The 17,917-nt window shown below is 32.4% G+C and overlaps 3 protein-coding genes across 4 annotated transcripts in view; 1 reads left to right on the top strand and 2 right to left on the bottom strand.

The window, feature by feature from the left end:
• LOC117604000 (tachykinin-like peptides receptor 99D) overlaps positions 1-8,766 on the bottom strand; it is a 57,009-nt gene extending 48,243 nt beyond the window's left edge. For both annotated transcript variants that reach the window (XM_034323666.2, XM_034323665.2), the window contains exon 1: positions 8,626-8,766. The gene's annotated coding sequence lies outside the window, so the exon portion shown is untranslated. The remainder of the gene's footprint in view (positions 1-8,625) is intronic.
• LOC117603692 (peptide deformylase, mitochondrial) overlaps positions 1-17,202 on the top strand; it is a 69,102-nt gene extending 51,900 nt beyond the window's left edge. The window contains exons 4-5 of the mRNA XM_076691012.1: positions 10,174-10,394; positions 17,132-17,202. Coding sequence (XP_076547127.1) covers positions 10,174-10,212 — 39 coding nt within the window. The 3' untranslated portion in view covers positions 10,213-10,394; positions 17,132-17,202. The remainder of the gene's footprint in view (positions 1-10,173; positions 10,395-17,131) is intronic.
• Positions 13,318-16,622, bottom strand: Sply (Sphingosine-1-phosphate lyase). The gene is made up of 9 exons (XM_034323649.2): positions 16,167-16,622; positions 15,930-16,074; positions 15,635-15,853; positions 15,351-15,559; positions 15,043-15,279; positions 14,767-14,976; positions 14,450-14,688; positions 14,118-14,385; positions 13,318-14,052 (listed from the first exon to the last, which is right to left on the bottom strand). The coding sequence occupies exons 2-9, from the start codon at positions 16,066-16,068 to the stop codon at positions 13,924-13,926; spliced, it is 1,650 nt and encodes a 549-aa protein (XP_034179540.1). The 5' UTR covers positions 16,069-16,074; positions 16,167-16,622; the 3' UTR covers positions 13,318-13,923.
• Positions 17,203-17,917: the final 715 nt, after the last annotated feature.

Genomic DNA, 17,917 nt, shown 5'->3' with positions numbered 1-17,917 from the left:
TACAGTAATAACATGTGGTAAAGCTCATGAAGTTAAGTAACCTGGTTTAGCAAATTTTCATTATTTCTTTTATCTGAAGTCTGTCAAAAATCCAAGGAATACATCCTTTTTGTAGAAATGGTTTAATTCAAGGTCTCATTGTCAGTGAGACTTAATTAATTTCAGTCTACCAAATTGACCGCCTGGGGAAAATAATTAGACCCAATACGGTATATTTTCGTAGGAAATAATAAATAAACAGCAATTTTTAATCAAATACCCTTCCAATCAATAATCTTTGTTTATTTATATATAATTTTCAATCCCTCTACAGTAGAATTTGCTTGACTTTTTCAATTAATAATTAATTGAATTTTATGCAACATTAAATTACATTATTTGTCACCATTGTTTTTTTTATATCTATTCTGATATTAATATGTTTCAAGTCAATCGGCTTAAACATAACTAAATTAAATTTTCAAGAAGATTAATTGCGAAAGAGTTGCGATTGTACGAAATGCAAAAATTTCTTTGACATTTTTACGACGAATTTCGTCGTTTCTCAAAGCACACGATGAACTTCAAGCATTGTAGGTCGTTTGCATGACAACATAATCCTGTCGTGCCGTGAATTCTCTGGATACTGGACGCATAGAGTAACAACAAAAAACATTCTTTTCAGTATAAAGGAACCGAGGTCTCTTTGATATTCCAGAGTCTCTTAGGTCATACGCTACATTTTTTATTCCCTTATAGTCTTCAATCAGATTACCCTTTTTGATACTATTATTCACACTAAGCCCGAATATTTCACGGATACGTCTGTGCTATGTGTACGTATCAATTTTCTCTCTGATCACTTCATTTTTCAGTTTAGGATGTTTTATTTAACGCCATTTTTACTTTAAACGTAGGAACAGGTACTTAAAAAAATTTGACAAAATACATTTGAACTTAAACTGCGAGCAGGATTATTTAACTCTAATTCAAAATGTAATTAATTAAACTGAAATCGAGATCTACAAGAAAACCTTTTGTATTTTAATTGAAGATTTATTTTTCAAATACCATAGTATTTTCAATTTTTAAATAATTATTAAATGTAAAATATTTAAAAATGTTAAATATTCATAGTCATTTCCTTTTAATTAAATCAGACTTATGATGAAATCAAGACAAGGAAACGATTAAACCAACATAGCAATTACTACAATGAGATAGGCTTTTATGTTTCCATAAACCGAATGTTTATGAAGGCATTTAAAAGATCATGAGATAGCTACAGTAGAGAATTTATTGAGCGAAAAGTTTAAAGACGGTAATCGATTGAAAAGCTATCGGCCATCTTTTACACTGTATTCCGTACGCTGAACACGATTCGGTGAAATGACAAGAAGAATTATCCGATCTTTGTCCCGACAGCCTTTTATCTTTTCGTGACGTTGAGCAATCATCATGTTCGATCGATAAAGCACCGCGTTAGAATGCTCGGTTCATCAGAGTTTCTCGATTGAAAGTCATAATCGATAATCAATGAGCCATAAGATTCGAACAGGTTTTCATTAGAAATGTCCCCGAATTCGGGACAGAACCTTCTAATAGTAGCAGATCGATGGTCTCACGAGGATACTGTATCTGTCTCATCGTGTAATCCTCTTAATGACATCCTGACAAGGACATTAACACGTTCACCACCACAGGGGTCACTGGTGATCGATTTCTCAAATTTAATGTAATCGAAAAATAAATAGAAGAATAGAGAAGGAAAATCTAAGAAATTGATAGCAAACTAAGATATTTGCATTATTAACCCTTGAACAGCCAAGTCAATCGTGATCCAAACTTCAATTAAAATTGGAGCTTTCTCCATGGTCCACTATCAGAAAGTTAATACCAAAAAGTTAGAACTATTATTTAACTTAAAAAGTTTGACATGATTTAATGACAGAAAAGTTTCACAATGTAGTACTTCTGGTATATCAATTTGAAGCTTAAAGTTTAATGGGAATGACTACATAAATGTTTCATTAATATTCTTAGTACAAAATGGCTGGTTCTTCGTTGAAACAAATAATAGAACAACTCTCCTTAGAAACTGGTACACCTAAGTAATTTTCGAAAGATCACCAAAATATGAATTTGAAATGTGGTAAAAACTTTTCTTACACACTAAACTAATAATAAACAGCAAAGTGGAGGTGCACCCTCCAGGAGCTTAAGTGCTGTTAAAAATTAAACAACTCGCCCCATAGTTGGAGAAACTTCAGAAATCGATGCTTAAAGAATGTTAACAAAACTTCTCACTCGCGGCAAGAAAATTTCGAAAGAAAAGCTTTTTAATATATTTCCTTTTTTTATAAATAAAAATGGAAACGAAATAAATTTAAATATAAAGTACAAAAGTGTAATAAATTTTTTCATGCACTGGTACTCATACACTTTCATGTATTTATAGCTCAAAGGTCAGTTGAAATAAAATTACAAGCCTGGAAGACTTCTAGTAAACGATAAAAATATGTATTTATGAGTTTCTTGAAAAGAAAGCTTTCTTGCTACGGTGCGGTGAATTTGAAAACATGTAGCATGTCATGTAAATTAGAATCTGGTACAAGTTGAAAGGTGGTAATTTAGTATGAGAAAAGAATTTGTAAACCTTTTCAAAAAAATCAATTTCAGACAGTAGAATAACTGAATGATATTTTCAATATTTTTTAAAAAAATGATCGTGTTTTTTTTTTATCAAGTATCTATTATTATCATCGAAATTTTCAGAATCAATTTTCTTCAAAAGGAAGCCTAATGCGATGAACTGTTATTCTGTTATTCCTTCATAAAATCACCTTTTTGCTAATACAGTTAATTACATAGCACCCTGTTTGACCAGTGATTGAATGGAACGTTCCCTTGGAGTTAATAAACAAACCGGTGAATCAGTGCTATCCTATGTTCATTGATTTTACTGCTCCATTCATTTCGATTTCACGTCTAACCACTTGTATACATTACGTTGTTTACGTGATCCCCGAAAATAGTTTAGCCTGAATTACTATGGCACCTAGTCTATTGAAACAATTCCTGGTCTGAAATCACTATTATCTTTATCCACACTATAGAATATAATTTTATAACGTGATAATCTCATTTATTATTTTTAATTTGAGTGTGTAGTACAGCACACTATAATTGCAATTAGTCAATTTACTATCCTTCGTTTTTTAATTTAAATTTTTCTCTTCGTACTCTAAGCATTTAACGTGCTAACAGGCGATCATATTATTTTGAGAATTTTAGAAATTTTAATTAGAATTCTCAACGCATGAACTAGAAATCTAAAAAATTAATAAAGTATGCCTAATATTAAAAGCATCCTGATTCAAGTTGGTATTCTAACCTTTGGTATTTCCATGAATTAATATTTACTAATTAAAAATTCAGTGCTTAAATATTTTAATAATTAAATTATTACTTTGCTCTTGAACATTCTATATAAAAACATGAATTTTCCATTTAATTTGCAATTCTCTTTGCCGTGTTCCTTTTATTAACGCTTCACCGTGTAACTCGTGAATAATTTCGCGTCCTCGGATGTTAACGGATATCATGTTGAAATACGAATGCATTTCGATGCACTTTCTATTCATTCAGCCCTGCGACGAGGGTTAAGGTTTTAATTTACATAACATTTATACCGTCTTTGCAAAGAGCTACCGTATTTTATGTTCCACCTTAAATCATCGTAACCATAAAAATTATTACCCTATTTTTCAAGATATCGTAACGAATGCAAGCTTCATGTTTAGTCACACAACAGTGCACACGATTGCAGGGGAACACTAAATATTCATTGTCGAGATTGTCCACGTTCTAAGCGTGTTTCACGCGAGCAAAGAAGAATTTATACCAGCGACCATTGTACGCTAAATTAGCTGCTACCAAGAACGTGCATTTACCAGTTGCTCAAAATAACAGAGAACGTTTCTTTTTTTGTCACCAAGCGAAATTTAAAGGAGATGTAGTGAAATACAAAGATACATTCGGTAGATTGCTCGTACAGAAAAATATATAATTTATTAATAAAAAAAAATTTGTGCCAATGTAATACAATGATATCGACTCGTAGGGTTTAATACCCCCTTTTTTTTAACCCTTTCATTATTACCGTGTGATCAAAATTTTAATGAAACTATCAAATTAATTATCATTGACTTCCTCTGTACTTTTTCGTAAATACAGGAACAAGATACTGAATAAAAAAGTGATTGAGGTATTTTTAAATCCCAGTGGCGACTACTGCTACCTTTTGCTTATGAGTGACCCATATTCACAGGATTAATGACAAAGCTTTATGTCGTTCTCTGGTAATAACCATCCGATCGTGGATATTTGTTGGGTGCTGGTATGTAATTGCACCAAGTCACCACTTGTTAGTGGAAACGAAGAGGACGTGTATTCCGAAGTTCACGAGCAAGAATTACGAGATGGAACCGCTGACTGCGGATATTAGTAGCCATCATTTCCCCTCGAATCGTCGGTCACTTAACCCTTTCGGACATGATATACGTAACAATGGAGCACATCAATTTTCGTGTTAACCGTGTTGCACTATTCGAGTCTATTTCAGTTATTATTAGCATAATTTCCATTTTAACAGAAATATAATAAATTATCGCAACATAGCACTTATGATATATTATCTTAAAACTCAAAGTACGAGTTTTTCATTAAGGTGTTTGATATGAAATGACTGGTGTTAATTAAGCAAAAAATTATTTAAAAGATGTTCAATGTACAACAACATGGTAGATGTAGATTAACAAGTAGAGAAAGATTTGTGAATAGAGAAGGCATGAGCCAACAGTGAATAGAATTCTAGATCATTGGAGGAGTCCCACATTTTGGAGGAGCTCCAATGGCTACAAATTGTTCGTGGCTCGTTAAAATTCTTTAAACGAGATGGAACGTGTTTGGGGAAACAGATTTGATGAATACGATGAATATATCAAGATGTTATATTAAAATGCTCGTGAATTTTCTGCATTTATTATATTATATCATATGAAATTATTAAGAGCGATCTGGTTTAATTATGAAGAAATTTATGTATTAAATTAATCGTATATAAATTGTACTAATTAAAATCCAATTTCGACTTAAAAAAAAATGTTTTTTCTATAAAGGAAAAATGTTTAAACATTCTCATATTTAATACTTTGTATTTATTTTTTATCTCATTATGTCTGACTTTGAAATTTTTAAAAGTTTTAAATACTTTCAGTAAAAAATGAACAAAGATTAGGGCGTACTTTCGCGTAAGAATATATTTTAAGATGATACCCAAGTATTGATTTCACCAACTTATAGAATAATGAATACCTTCTGGCTAGTTATCAAATTTAATAAGATACCAGATTCCTAAAATGCAAATTAAAATGTTATATCTTCGGGAAGGTAACATAAAATTCGGGACGAATTGGTAAACTCCAAGTTTATCCCAAAATTCGACGACCAAAATTATGTACACAGATTCCACTTCATCACCGCATGCCACAAGCTTTCGAAAATCCTGTAATCGAAAGCTTCATCTCGGCTAATTAATTCCGATAAATGTGATTGCTGGATCGTTTACCATTTATAGCATTTTGACCACAAAATGCCATCAAGTAGCAAAAATTGATGTTCAAATGGCAAAAGTAAATAAATATTCACGTATGGTACTATAAAAAAGAAAAATGCTACATACAACTTTGGATATTAATAGATTAATGAACATTATTTTTAATGAAGCTTTAGAATATGATATTTCCCCTGTCTGTTATTTAATTCCTTGACGTATGGTAGTAATAGAATACCTATGGTAGGATATTCTTCATACCATCTCGAAAAATTAAAATTAATTAAAGCACTGAGGTTTAAATTTAGTTTAATTTAAAAAAACTTTATTTTTCGTTCATCTTGTATAATTTTACATCTCTATTAATTAAAATAAAATTTACTTCGTGACCCTTTTTTGTTTCAAAATTCCGTGCTTCAAAGAATTAAATGTCAACGATGAGAAATTCGTGAAATTCGATCGCAGTTCCATCAAATTAAACATGTTATTAAATACGATTGTGTAACGGGCCATGCTTCATAATTCGTGAGTGTGATCGTCCAAATTTTCGCTGTCAATTTTCATTATACGATCGACGACGTATCTGGTTTTCCTCGAATGCGTGATTTCCGTCCGCTCGCGCGTGTACCAAAGCTGGTTCAACGCGTTGTATTTATTTCCATAGATTAGCGAGAGGTCGCGGAATACATCAGCTTGACTCTCCAAGCGATCGTTTAAATGGCAATTAATTTAGTGGACGAGACGTTTTCAAGTGTAAGGTGTCTGCGTAAAAACAGATTTACTTTACATTGGATTTTACCTTTCTAAATCGACGTAAAGATACAGGGTGTAACTTTGTTTTTAACATACCAAGAAATACTATTTATAAGAGCTGTGTGACTGGATTATAATTGAAAACATAAAATCTAAGCTAATTAATACAAGTAATATTTTCATTCATCAAGTAATTACCTTGTGAATTTCTTCTACTAAATGAAGTGTTAAAATATGTGACCCTGATGAGAATCTCCCAGGGGAAGAAATGTTAGATTTTTAAATAAAATATCTAGATTTAGAAATCGGACATTTATTTTTATAAATGTTTCATCTGCAATAAAATTTATTAGTAACACATTATGATCCCCCTTCATATCATAGATCTTCTCTAAATAATATTTCTTGATATTTTTAAAAATAGCAGAAATACTTGAGTGTATTTTAATTTTAGTCCTTTAGTCCTTCGTTTTTTAATTAAAATTTTTCTCTTCGTACTCTAAGCATTTAACGTGCTTATTTTAACCTAGTAAAATTTGTATTTTACTATCAATGTTTGCTATTTCCATGTTACACAATTTTTATTCACAGTCTGAAAACTAATCCAGTTGAATCCTACAATTCAAGAACCAATTTAACACCGTGTAGAACATTTCGTTTAATGAAATATGGATAGCTCTTGGAGGGAATCGCGTTACAACGATTCCAGTAGCGATGAAATTTCGCGATGAGGTTCGATCAGATTTCTCGCTAAATATCAACGATTCAACGTGTAGGATCGCTTAAACGTGTTTTACATCGTTAATTCGCGAACCATTTGCAAACCACCGGGACTGGACGAAAATTTCATTCGTCCCTATTACGGGGAAACGCGTACAATCCGCGATTTAATAGATCGCTTGCGATCACCAGGGAACGCGACTGTCTTCGTTCGTTAAGTTCACGTTTCACCAGATTGCTCCTGATACTTGAAATCGAAATCTGTTGAAAATTCACAAGCTTACCGAAACTCGGCAATTTTGCACCGATTGCTTAATGACTCGAATCCGAACCCTGGAAATACGGATACCATCACGTTAATGATTCTCGGGAAGTTCTCGTTTACGTCCAATTAAATCAAAACGGAAATTCGACGTTTAAGAATTGTTCGATCTAGTGTCAATTCGGAAAGTACAGCTTAATTAGTGTTGGATGGAGGTTATTTTGAATAAAGAATAAGAAATGAAAAAGAGAACTTATGTTCTCTAAAAGAAAATAAATTCTTCAGGGAATAGGTTTGAAATATTTGATAGAAAATTATTAGGTAATTACTTAATTACCTAGCAATGACTAGCCTTTGAATTTTAACACATCCATACTTTGAATTGTGACATTATTATTGTTAAATAGTATAATTTTATAGAATACTTATATCACTCCCATTCCCATAAAAATATCTTACTTTTAAATTAATTTCTTAGGTACTCTTATAGTAAAGAGTACTCTCGTTGCTCTTATAGTAAATCAACGGTATATAAAAGATTCGAAGTTGAATTTAAATAAATCTAAAGAAAGAGACATTCAAGTTCCAAGTTGTACAAGAATTTTTCTTCAATTTTCTTCACGAACAGTTTCCTATTATTCTAAAAATTCTGAAGCAACGAACCTATGCAAATTTCGCGTACGACTTTCCGCTGAAAGTTTACTTTAAATTCGACGTATCTCGTTGATTTCGAGAAGGTATCTCAGCGATTTTTCGTTACGACGACGTGTCGTCACGTTTCAATTTCACAAGCGCTTTGCTTTCAAGTGCAATTCAACGATCTCGTTTATCTCCGAGCTTTGTATTCATTGTTTCTGTAATGCCGCGAGTCTCAGACCTCCTTTCACACTACTTTTCCCGGCGAATTTTCAAACGGAACACACTTCAACTATGAGCCGTCGATTTATCAAGTGGATCTATCTGATCAAACTCCTCGTCCCAATATCCCAGTTGAAATTCCAGGGATGTAGATGAGGAAAACGCGGGATCTAATGATCCGTGAAACAGCAAAGAATATCCGTGCTCGTAAATTCAGCGCGATTCGTTTATCGGTGCCGTTGGAAGCTCGATACTCCCATAAAACAGCAAAGTGCAGCTTCGAAACCGAGTCACCATAGACGTGGTCGTTAATGGACGTTAATGCTGAACTATTTTTGCCAATGGCAACTTTCTGCGCTCTTATGCATCCGTTCAACCCTTCAATTTCTTTTTTTCAAAATCTTTCATTGCGAAAGAGAATTTGTTATAAAAGACTCACCGACATGAGAGACGATTTGCACTGGTTCCTTTTACAAAAAATATCACCTTTCGATCGGAATAATTTCCACGAGGATTCGAGGGTTGCGCGATCGGTACGGGACGCGCGCCTCCACGAGACTGGCCACCGTCTCGCGGTATCCGCGTCGCGACGCTCGAGCGCTGAACGCGCGTACTCGAGACGCCGCGCCAAACCGTGCTGGCCTATCCGAGAAGACACGGCACGGAGTTTCGTTACATGGGCCACACACGACCACCCTGTAAAAAGCATTATATTCCCCTGTCCGAAACTGTTTCTTTTACCTCTTCTCGATTACACCGGCTCTTTATTTTTGTATCCATAGATACAAGACGGGATCGTCTTTGAATCTAACGCGGGGACGGAAGGCGTTTTCTAAGCTGAGATAGATCAAAGCTTTGTTGCTGATCTTGTTATGCTTCGTTTCATACAGCATGTCCGGGTTTCTTGAATTGAAAGAGGAGAGGATTGCTTGATTTGAAGGGAGGAATGTAACGTTAAGGTCGAAGGTTTTGGGGAAATTTTTGTCTTTGAATGATGGACGTTCATTTTTATCCACACGTGTGGGTTTGAAAGCTGAATTGAGTTTAAAATTTGAAAAATATTTCTGTATACTTATAAATATTTCAAAGGGGGCGCTGATGTTTCTTCGACATTTCATTATTTATAGCGTTGTGTAATGATATTTTTCAAAAATAACATGTAATTCAGGTTCTTACCTAACGTCTACAATAAATTAGTATTTTAAAAATGATTTTTAATTACTCTAAAAGAAAAATAACGAAGGGTTGCAACTGATGAAATTGCCATGATTACAAACTGTGTATTCTTTCTTTAGATACAATTATTACAAAAAAACAATGGATATAAATGTTTCGATTGTTTAAAAGAAAAATATTATTCTTTCGCTTGCGCGTTTTTGGCAAGCTTGGATACACGTGTCGCTTTTATGGATAAAATTTCATGTTTAATATGAAACGCTTTTTCCTTTCGTTTTCATCAAAGTGGATTTGTTTTATGAAATTGATTATTGATTTGAGAATGCATGCATAAAGGCAATTAAATTTATTTACTTCTATGATGGAAATCAAGTACCACGTTATTCCTGAACTTTTTATTTATTTAATGAACATTGAATATCTTACAGCAAATATTGAAACAATAAATAAAAAGAGAAATAACACTGTAGTATTTTTTATATATAAATGTTAATATTAAAAATAATTAATTTTAATTTTTAAATAAATTACTCATAATTCTTATTATTGAGAAAACAGAATATTCTACCATAGTCTGTTTCAAACTTTTTTAATAACGAAGCATTCTCCTTCTCGCGATATATATTTGCGGAATTTTTAAAATGTATTTGAAAAGAGTAAAGATTAATCATATTTTAATAGAAATAATGTTACTGTAGGTTTCAATCATAATTTTATTTATCTTGCTTCATTTTCTTGTCAATTATGATTCCGCACAAACCCTGTTCTGAATAACAACATAATATGTAACCTTGTTCTTTTTCTGTTACAGGGCAGCAGGTGCAATAAATCACGTCAAAGGATGCTTTGATACAATTAAAATTAAAAAACAACTAGTACGTGTAAAGCAAACAGAAGACACGAAACGAGGATGCAACGTGTTCAGATTTCAGAAACATATCGGATAAAATGGTAACCACGTGAAAGTAATGGCCATCTTGGATGACTTGATGCTTGCAGTGATTTCGAGCAGTCTGTACCAAGTAGTAAAACGTACGTATTGTATTTATTGATCTATTATCTAATAGAAACAATGGAAGCGGTGATACACGTATCACTGTCTCGTGAATCTGTTTACGATTCGGTTTATCTTTGTTACGGTTTATCTTTGTCTCACTAAATCAATCAAAAATATTATTTTTATTTCTGATTCTGTTTTTACAATTCTACATAATGAAGTATTCAAAACAAAACGCTTTTACACGGACTCTGGAATTTACAAAGTATTAGAAAAATATTAGAAAATATTTTATAATATTTTTATAAAGTAACATATTTTCTTTCTGGATAATTATTCGTCAATAATTAAAAATTTTGCACATGAATTGAACATTTCATGGTACCACTCAAATTTCACAACTTAAAGCAGTAAGCTGTTATTTCTCACGTCAAAGTGTTAGAATATTCTTTTCCAAGAAAATAGATGCGTGTGGTTTCATTCGAGTTTGTGACTCATTATTATCATATTATTGGCGTGAATATCAAACGAAAACCAGATGTAGGGGTGGCATGATTAATGGAAGCAATTAATTTCCAATGAATCAATTTGAGGGGTTGTTAAAAGTTCACTAATTAATATCGCTCTTATACATTATAACGAATCGATGCTCCCTACTTTACTGTCGTATGAACGAGGTGTGAATCATTGAAATTTCACTTTCATCTAGACCATATTACGACTCCCATTAATTGAATATTAATTGGCTGTTTCAAATATTTGTGCATATTACCGTTTGATATCATTTAATAATGTTAATTCTATTTGATTCATTCTATTTGATGAGTTAATGATAATTTATTTGATGAAACGATAATTGCGATATCAGATACACATTTTGAAGATAAAATTCTTAGTTCATTTATCATGATGGAGAAATAATTCTTTTTTTTTAAACAACTTATTTCTTCTTCTAAAATAAACGATATTCAAAATAATAAATATTAAAACAAAATTAAGTAAATTACATAGCACAATTCACAGTAATTTATGAATATAATGAATTCGTGTTAAGTACGTTGACTTAGAGTCTTAAAGCTTTCATAGCTCCATTTGTCACTCTTAATGCCGCTTAAGACTTCCTGGTGTAAACCGTATCCAGAGGGAAACGTTAGAAATTTCTTAATAAAAATAAGTACTATTTCACAGAATTTTTATGGGGAGATCTAAGGAGGGTTACATCCCCGGGCCCCACTTTGCACGGGGCCTCTTTACAAGCCTTCGATTAAATTATATTTTAAATGTTTCAAAATTCTATCACGCTGACCAATATTTCTTTCTTCTTCCATTCTATATAAAATTTTTCTCTGTACTTAATTCGAATGGATTTCATTTCTATTCACGTGAACGACACCACCGACAATTCACGTCCACAACATCCTTTTCTTTCAAAATAATTAGCTTAATCGAAAGGTCATACGTGACAGGAAAACTCGTTGGGGAGATAATGTTGAATCAACAGACGAATCTCTCGTCTTCTAGCCGGATGGCACGATTATAATGATCACCGAATTGGCAGGAGGTATTTCCAATCAGAAATTATCATACCTAGGACTGGTCGATACGTTATAATCGGAATATTTTCAATTACTTGTGCATACAACCGTGGTTGCAATTCTCGTTCTGCTGTTTGCGAATGTTTGTAATTTGTGTTGCACCGAAACTATCTAATTCACAAAACAATACTGGAAACTTTAATATTTGACACTGGAATTGCAATGAATTATATAACATTTAGAATCATTTAAAGTTAACGATATCATTTGTAAAGAATAATAGTTGTCTTCTGTTCAGTGGAAAGAATATTCTTCAAAAATAGATATTTTCGTGATCATGGTCCACATTCGTTAACAGTTTTTGTGTCTGTAACGGCCAATTAATTTCAGTTTCACAACGGATAATTTAAGCGGACTAGATTCTGCTGCTGAAAACGGGAACAGGCCAGTGACATCGGTAACTGTCGTTGCTTTTGAATTTTTGCCCAGTGTTTAAGGAACTGGCTTTGTTCCAGGATAATCGTTCACGATAGTGGCGATAGTGGTTCCTTGGTGTCACCGAAATATTGCACATCCTTCGGGGTTTTCGCAAACGTGTTCGTGCGATGACCGGCTATTCGTAACCGGTCAAACACTGTTTGCCACTCTGTGCCCCCTTTAATTTACGTATACCATACTTCCGTGCAAAACTGTGCCAAAGCGGTTTTCGTCCTTTCCAGACACGCGATTAGTCGTTTGCCATTAATTCAAAAATCGTTCGACAAATGCTCGAGTTTGCTATATCTGAAACTCGCAAAATGATTCTGTTCACAGAAGGGTCGAAAGAAGGGTCGAAAGAAGGGTCGGTGATATTCAGAAGATCGTGTTGGTATTTGCCCTCATAACTACAGTTCCTCGAGCTCGATAAAATTTTCTTCATACCAAAGCATATATTAATATCCTTCATCAACGAACGTGACGTGGCAACTTGCCTGTCCACCTTTTCCAATTTTTGTCAACCACGTGTCCCATCAGTTGGTTTATAAATTTCATATCATCTTTAATGTATTTATATTTAGTTACAATTTCAATAATTGTTGTAACATATTTGTTAAATGTGTTAAAAAATTTATTAGTAATTAAATTAAATCCGAAGTATATTTGGTCAATCCTCAGGAAATTTTGATGATCAAGAGTTTCTTTAGTATTTCATTATTAAAATTTTAGTTATTATTATCATTTGTCTAAGATTCTCTGGTATATTGTATAAAAATTAGTTATGATATTTTATAGAAATTTTGTACTTACGTGTATTATATGGTTAATTTCACACTTCACAAGTATTCAAATAGATTTGATATACATTAGAAACATCGTAGATTTTTGGAAGAACATAAAAATGATTTTTTTATTTCTTTCGAATCATTTATTTCAAATGGTCAAATATATGGCAAGGAAACATACATTTTTGTTACAATATTTTTAATTCACAACGTTACAATAAACATGAGAAACAAAACGTATAAAATACAATAAATATTTCTATTTAAATTGTACTTGTTTTATAAGGTATATTGCCACAGACTGTTCATATGTATATGTATGCTAGAAAACTATTATGGAATGCGACTGTTTTTTTACCTGCTAGCTATTTCCATATTTTATTGCAAAAATACTGTTAAAAAAGGTATCGCCTTAAAACAAAGTTTTGTACTTCAGAATTGCCTGTATAAATAGTTAAAAATTCTACGGTATAGTATCGAAGCCTACTTTGCTCGATACCGTACAAACATTTCATTCACATTTTGATTGATAAATATACAGAGAAAATATATTTAGACTAATATTTATGAACGATCACACCATGTTATACTCATTTCGATTTTATACACATTATTTGAGCAACTGAGGCATATTAGATCTCGAAATATTATGACACTGACTAAACTTTCTATTTAAACTTACAATATAAAATTATAGTACAAAATTCATAGAATTAATTCTTGCTCGTCACTGTTTTGAGCAATAATGAATATCGTAATTAATTTAATTACTTCGGACCGTTACTAATTGAGGTATGATTAGTAGGTGTAAAATACATCGAATCTAAAAAGGATTTTGCAAAATCACCAACGATGCTTCTATCTGGTATACTTTGACTCATTCCATAAATTGCAAGCTGAAAAATCGTTCATATTATATTTGTGTGAAGTTTATAACAATGCACTAATTAGTTATATTTACCGTTCCTTCAACTGGTGTTTGTGGATTTTTTAAAATTGAACGTAATTCAGTTTCAACATCATCCAAAAATTGGTCAGCTACACCAGGTTGTGTGTGAACATAAGTAACACAAAGATGTATACCGGAAGGAAACTGAAGAGTATTTAAACTCCATCCTTTCGCATTAAGACCTTCCGAAAGCTTGTAAATATGAAAAACATTCGATCCCATTGCAATAACTGAGGTAGCTGGTGTACCGAAAATAAATATTCCATCTAATCTTCTTAATCTGAAACAAAAAATAAATACATGTACCAAACAATTCGATGAAATGAACCATATGTGGCATATACCTATTCTCGATATATTTAGTAGTGTCTACAATTTTCTTTGTAGCTTCTAAATATCCATCGTGACCGAAATACATTAATGCAGCCCAGCACGATGCTATGATACCACCAGCTCTTGAACCACTTACAGTTGGAGAACCATAGATACCACCAGGCCAATCAGTTGTTATAGTATATTGATAATGTCTCAATTTTTTATTCCTATAAAGAATAATTGAAGAACCTTTTGGAGCATATGCATACTAAAAGAAACAAAGTTCATTTTACATAGACAGATGTGTATGTATATTGAATGTATGTTTTGGGGGTTATTTATATACCTTGTGAGTATCAGCAGAGATACTAGTTACTCCAGGTAGTTTAAAATCAAATGGTGGTACATTAAAACCTGCTTCTGACATGAAGCAAATTAAAAATCCACCAAGACAGGCATCAACATGAACGGGAATATTGTATTTTTCTCCTAGCTTAGAAATTGCTTCAATATTATCCATTGTTCCATACGGAAAGTTTGGTGTTGATCCTACTAACTATTAGTGGTTCAGCATTAATATTGAATGTATTAATTTATTAGCTGAATACATATATTTTATTACCATTATTGTATTTCTTGTAATAGCTCTTTCCATAGATTTAATACAGGCAGTATAACTATGTGGATTAACAGGTATTACACGCGTTCTAATTTTTAAGTACTGAGCAGCCTTATCAAAAGCAGAATGTGCAGTGGTAGGCATTATCATTTCTGGATACTTAATACCTTTTACCTGCCTTGCATAGTCTCTGTATGTTTTGCATGCTAACAAAATTGATTCTGTACCACCACTGGTCATCTGAAACAAATCTCATTAAATTTCCGATTATTTGAAGTGCTTTACAACTCTTAAAGATAAATATAATTTACTGTGCCACAAGATTCTTCGTCGCCGTTAAATAAATGACAAGCCATTCTAACAACTTCAGCTTCCATTTTGCATATGCCAGGGAAGACATCAGGATGTAAGGGATTTGTGTAGGATGCAATACTATAAATCTCTCCCATTAAGTGTAGAAGATCAGTATCAATTCTATATACAGTTCCAGATACTTTACCACTTTGCCAGTCATAATCACCTAAATAATAATAATATATTCATGTATATTACAATGTTATAGGTTAATATTGATTTATATATTTATTCCTTTTACCTAACTTAACATATTGTGTTACTTTTTCTAATATTTCCTTTGAATTTAAACTCTTAATGGGAAGTCTTACAACAAATGGAGGAGCATCTTTTGTTCTTTCTAATGCTTGTTGTTCAAATGTTTGATTAATATCATTTAATTCCTTATCAATTCTCTCTCTAATAGCTGGTATGTAACTCATTAAACTAAACATCTGTTTCTTTGCTCGCTCTACAAGAGCTGTAACACAAAGTAGAAAAATTTAATTCATTCTAAGGTGTTTATAGCATAAGTTCATGTCACAGATGACTCATACTTTCATCTTGGAAGACAAAATTCCATAACCATACAGAGGTGAGGACAGTTGTACTTGTTATAGTTACTATTTGCCATGGTTCCTTGCCTTGGAAGTAACTATTTACAAACTCTTTTAGTCCACTCACTACAGCATACATGTTTATCTGTAAAAATATTTTGTTATATACATGTACCATATAATTTTGACTTTCTCTCTATGGTACAAATTTGATTCTGAAATGTGATTGATACATACTTCAATGTTATTACTGTACTCAGCATATAACAGGTGCTATGTTATCTTTACCTCTCTTTCTCTCTTATATATACATGCGACTTCTAGTCTTGCTTTCTGTTTTGTTCTTTATATTTCACTTTCTCATTCTCCTTTGCATAGCTCTGTGGCATTAATCTGTTTTCAAACTCACTCTACCCAGGTTTAGTGTGTACTATTGTACTTTACTTCTGATATATTTTATCAAAATACTTATCTTATCAGTTCATATAGGTCATATATAGTATATGTAATGTATGCAAATGTCACATATTTTGGGTAGTATTAAAATTTTTAGACCACGTATCAGAGAAACATGCAAGGGTTTAGGAGGAAATGATAAATAAGTAACAATGAAGTTTAAAATAAGGAGTAATCACAAGCAAGGTACAAGACAGACTAAGTCTCATACAATTTGGAGGCCTTTAAAACTCCTTTACCATTTTTGTATCATATTCTACTATATCGGTTAAGACTGGAATTTCATCATAGTGTTACAGGTGGAAGGAATTAAAACTCTCTTTGAGAGTAAAAATGGTAAGGAGGCTACATAGCCCACAGATCATGGGAGAAAAGTTTACATTCAATAATAGGCCTATTTTATATTTAGGTTGTCCTGAAATCATCATATTTTGGATTTGAATAGAAGCTGTTTACATTTACTGTCCCGTGTATAAGTTCCGTGTTACCCTATACCGATGTTATTGGTGGCGCTATTACCGGTTTAGTTTGTTTCTGTTTCGCGCAGTTCTCGCTTCAGTCGCACGCGGTATGGACGTACGCCATGTCGCTTGTTCAAATTTTATTTCGTTTCATATTAATCCGCGTGAAACTAGTGGAAATCTATTAATTAATATTGTTTATTACGTCTTTACTGTAGAATCATTTGCTCGTTTAATCGTGTAATTGTGTTAAGTACATTTTTGATCTTTCTTGTTTTTGGTTAGTCGTGCAACAAATGTGGACATAGTGAAATAAATGGACTCAAAGTGTAAGGAAGGTGTCAATCAGAGGGTCAATCTTCTATCAATTGGTGAGTACTATATTAATTTATTTTCTTATTTCGTTTCAATTGAGACTGTTAATTCGTTGATTGCTACAGTAGAAATAGTCATGTCTAGTATAGCATCCGACAATTCAGGATATTAACACATTCGGGATCGACCATTGTCGGATGTCGGAGACGTATAACAAAACATTGCATATTATACACAAAAGTCCATAGCTGCGTAATAAAGCATCTGCTCTTTATATGGGCATGAATATAAGTTGAGTTTATTTGAAGGACGATAGGACCATGTGCGAATATTAAAAATACATATTGTGTACTTCTCGTTTGTATTTATTAGTTGCCATCTAGCGTGATATGTAAGCATTATGGCTAGCAGTAGCACCAGTTTTGAAATTAAGAATATTAAAAATGAATTATTGAATCCGATGATATTTCAAATTGTTAATGTAATATTAATAATATTTATAATTTTCTTCATATCTCCCTTTATTTTTCAAATGTTTAATTATTTGAAATTCCTAATACCAATTACAATGATCACTGTAGCAATCAACGTACTAAATTTAATCTACTTCTAATTATCAAGTTTATTTGAAAAGTATAAGGCATTTTAAAATTCTCTAACACACGTCCACGTACCATTGAGTAAAGCTTGCATTCAGCGCACGTATTCGCTAAAACCATTGACATCCGAAACATATTTACGATCGATAATCCCCGT

The sequence above is a fragment of the Osmia lignaria genome, chromosome 11, assembly GCF_051020975.1.
Source record: "Osmia lignaria lignaria isolate PbOS001 chromosome 11, iyOsmLign1, whole genome shotgun sequence".
NCBI classification, from domain to species: Eukaryota; Metazoa; Arthropoda; class Insecta; order Hymenoptera; family Megachilidae; genus Osmia; species Osmia lignaria.
The sequence above is the reverse complement of the archived record's forward strand: the minus strand, read 5'-3'. Positions and strand labels throughout refer to the sequence as shown.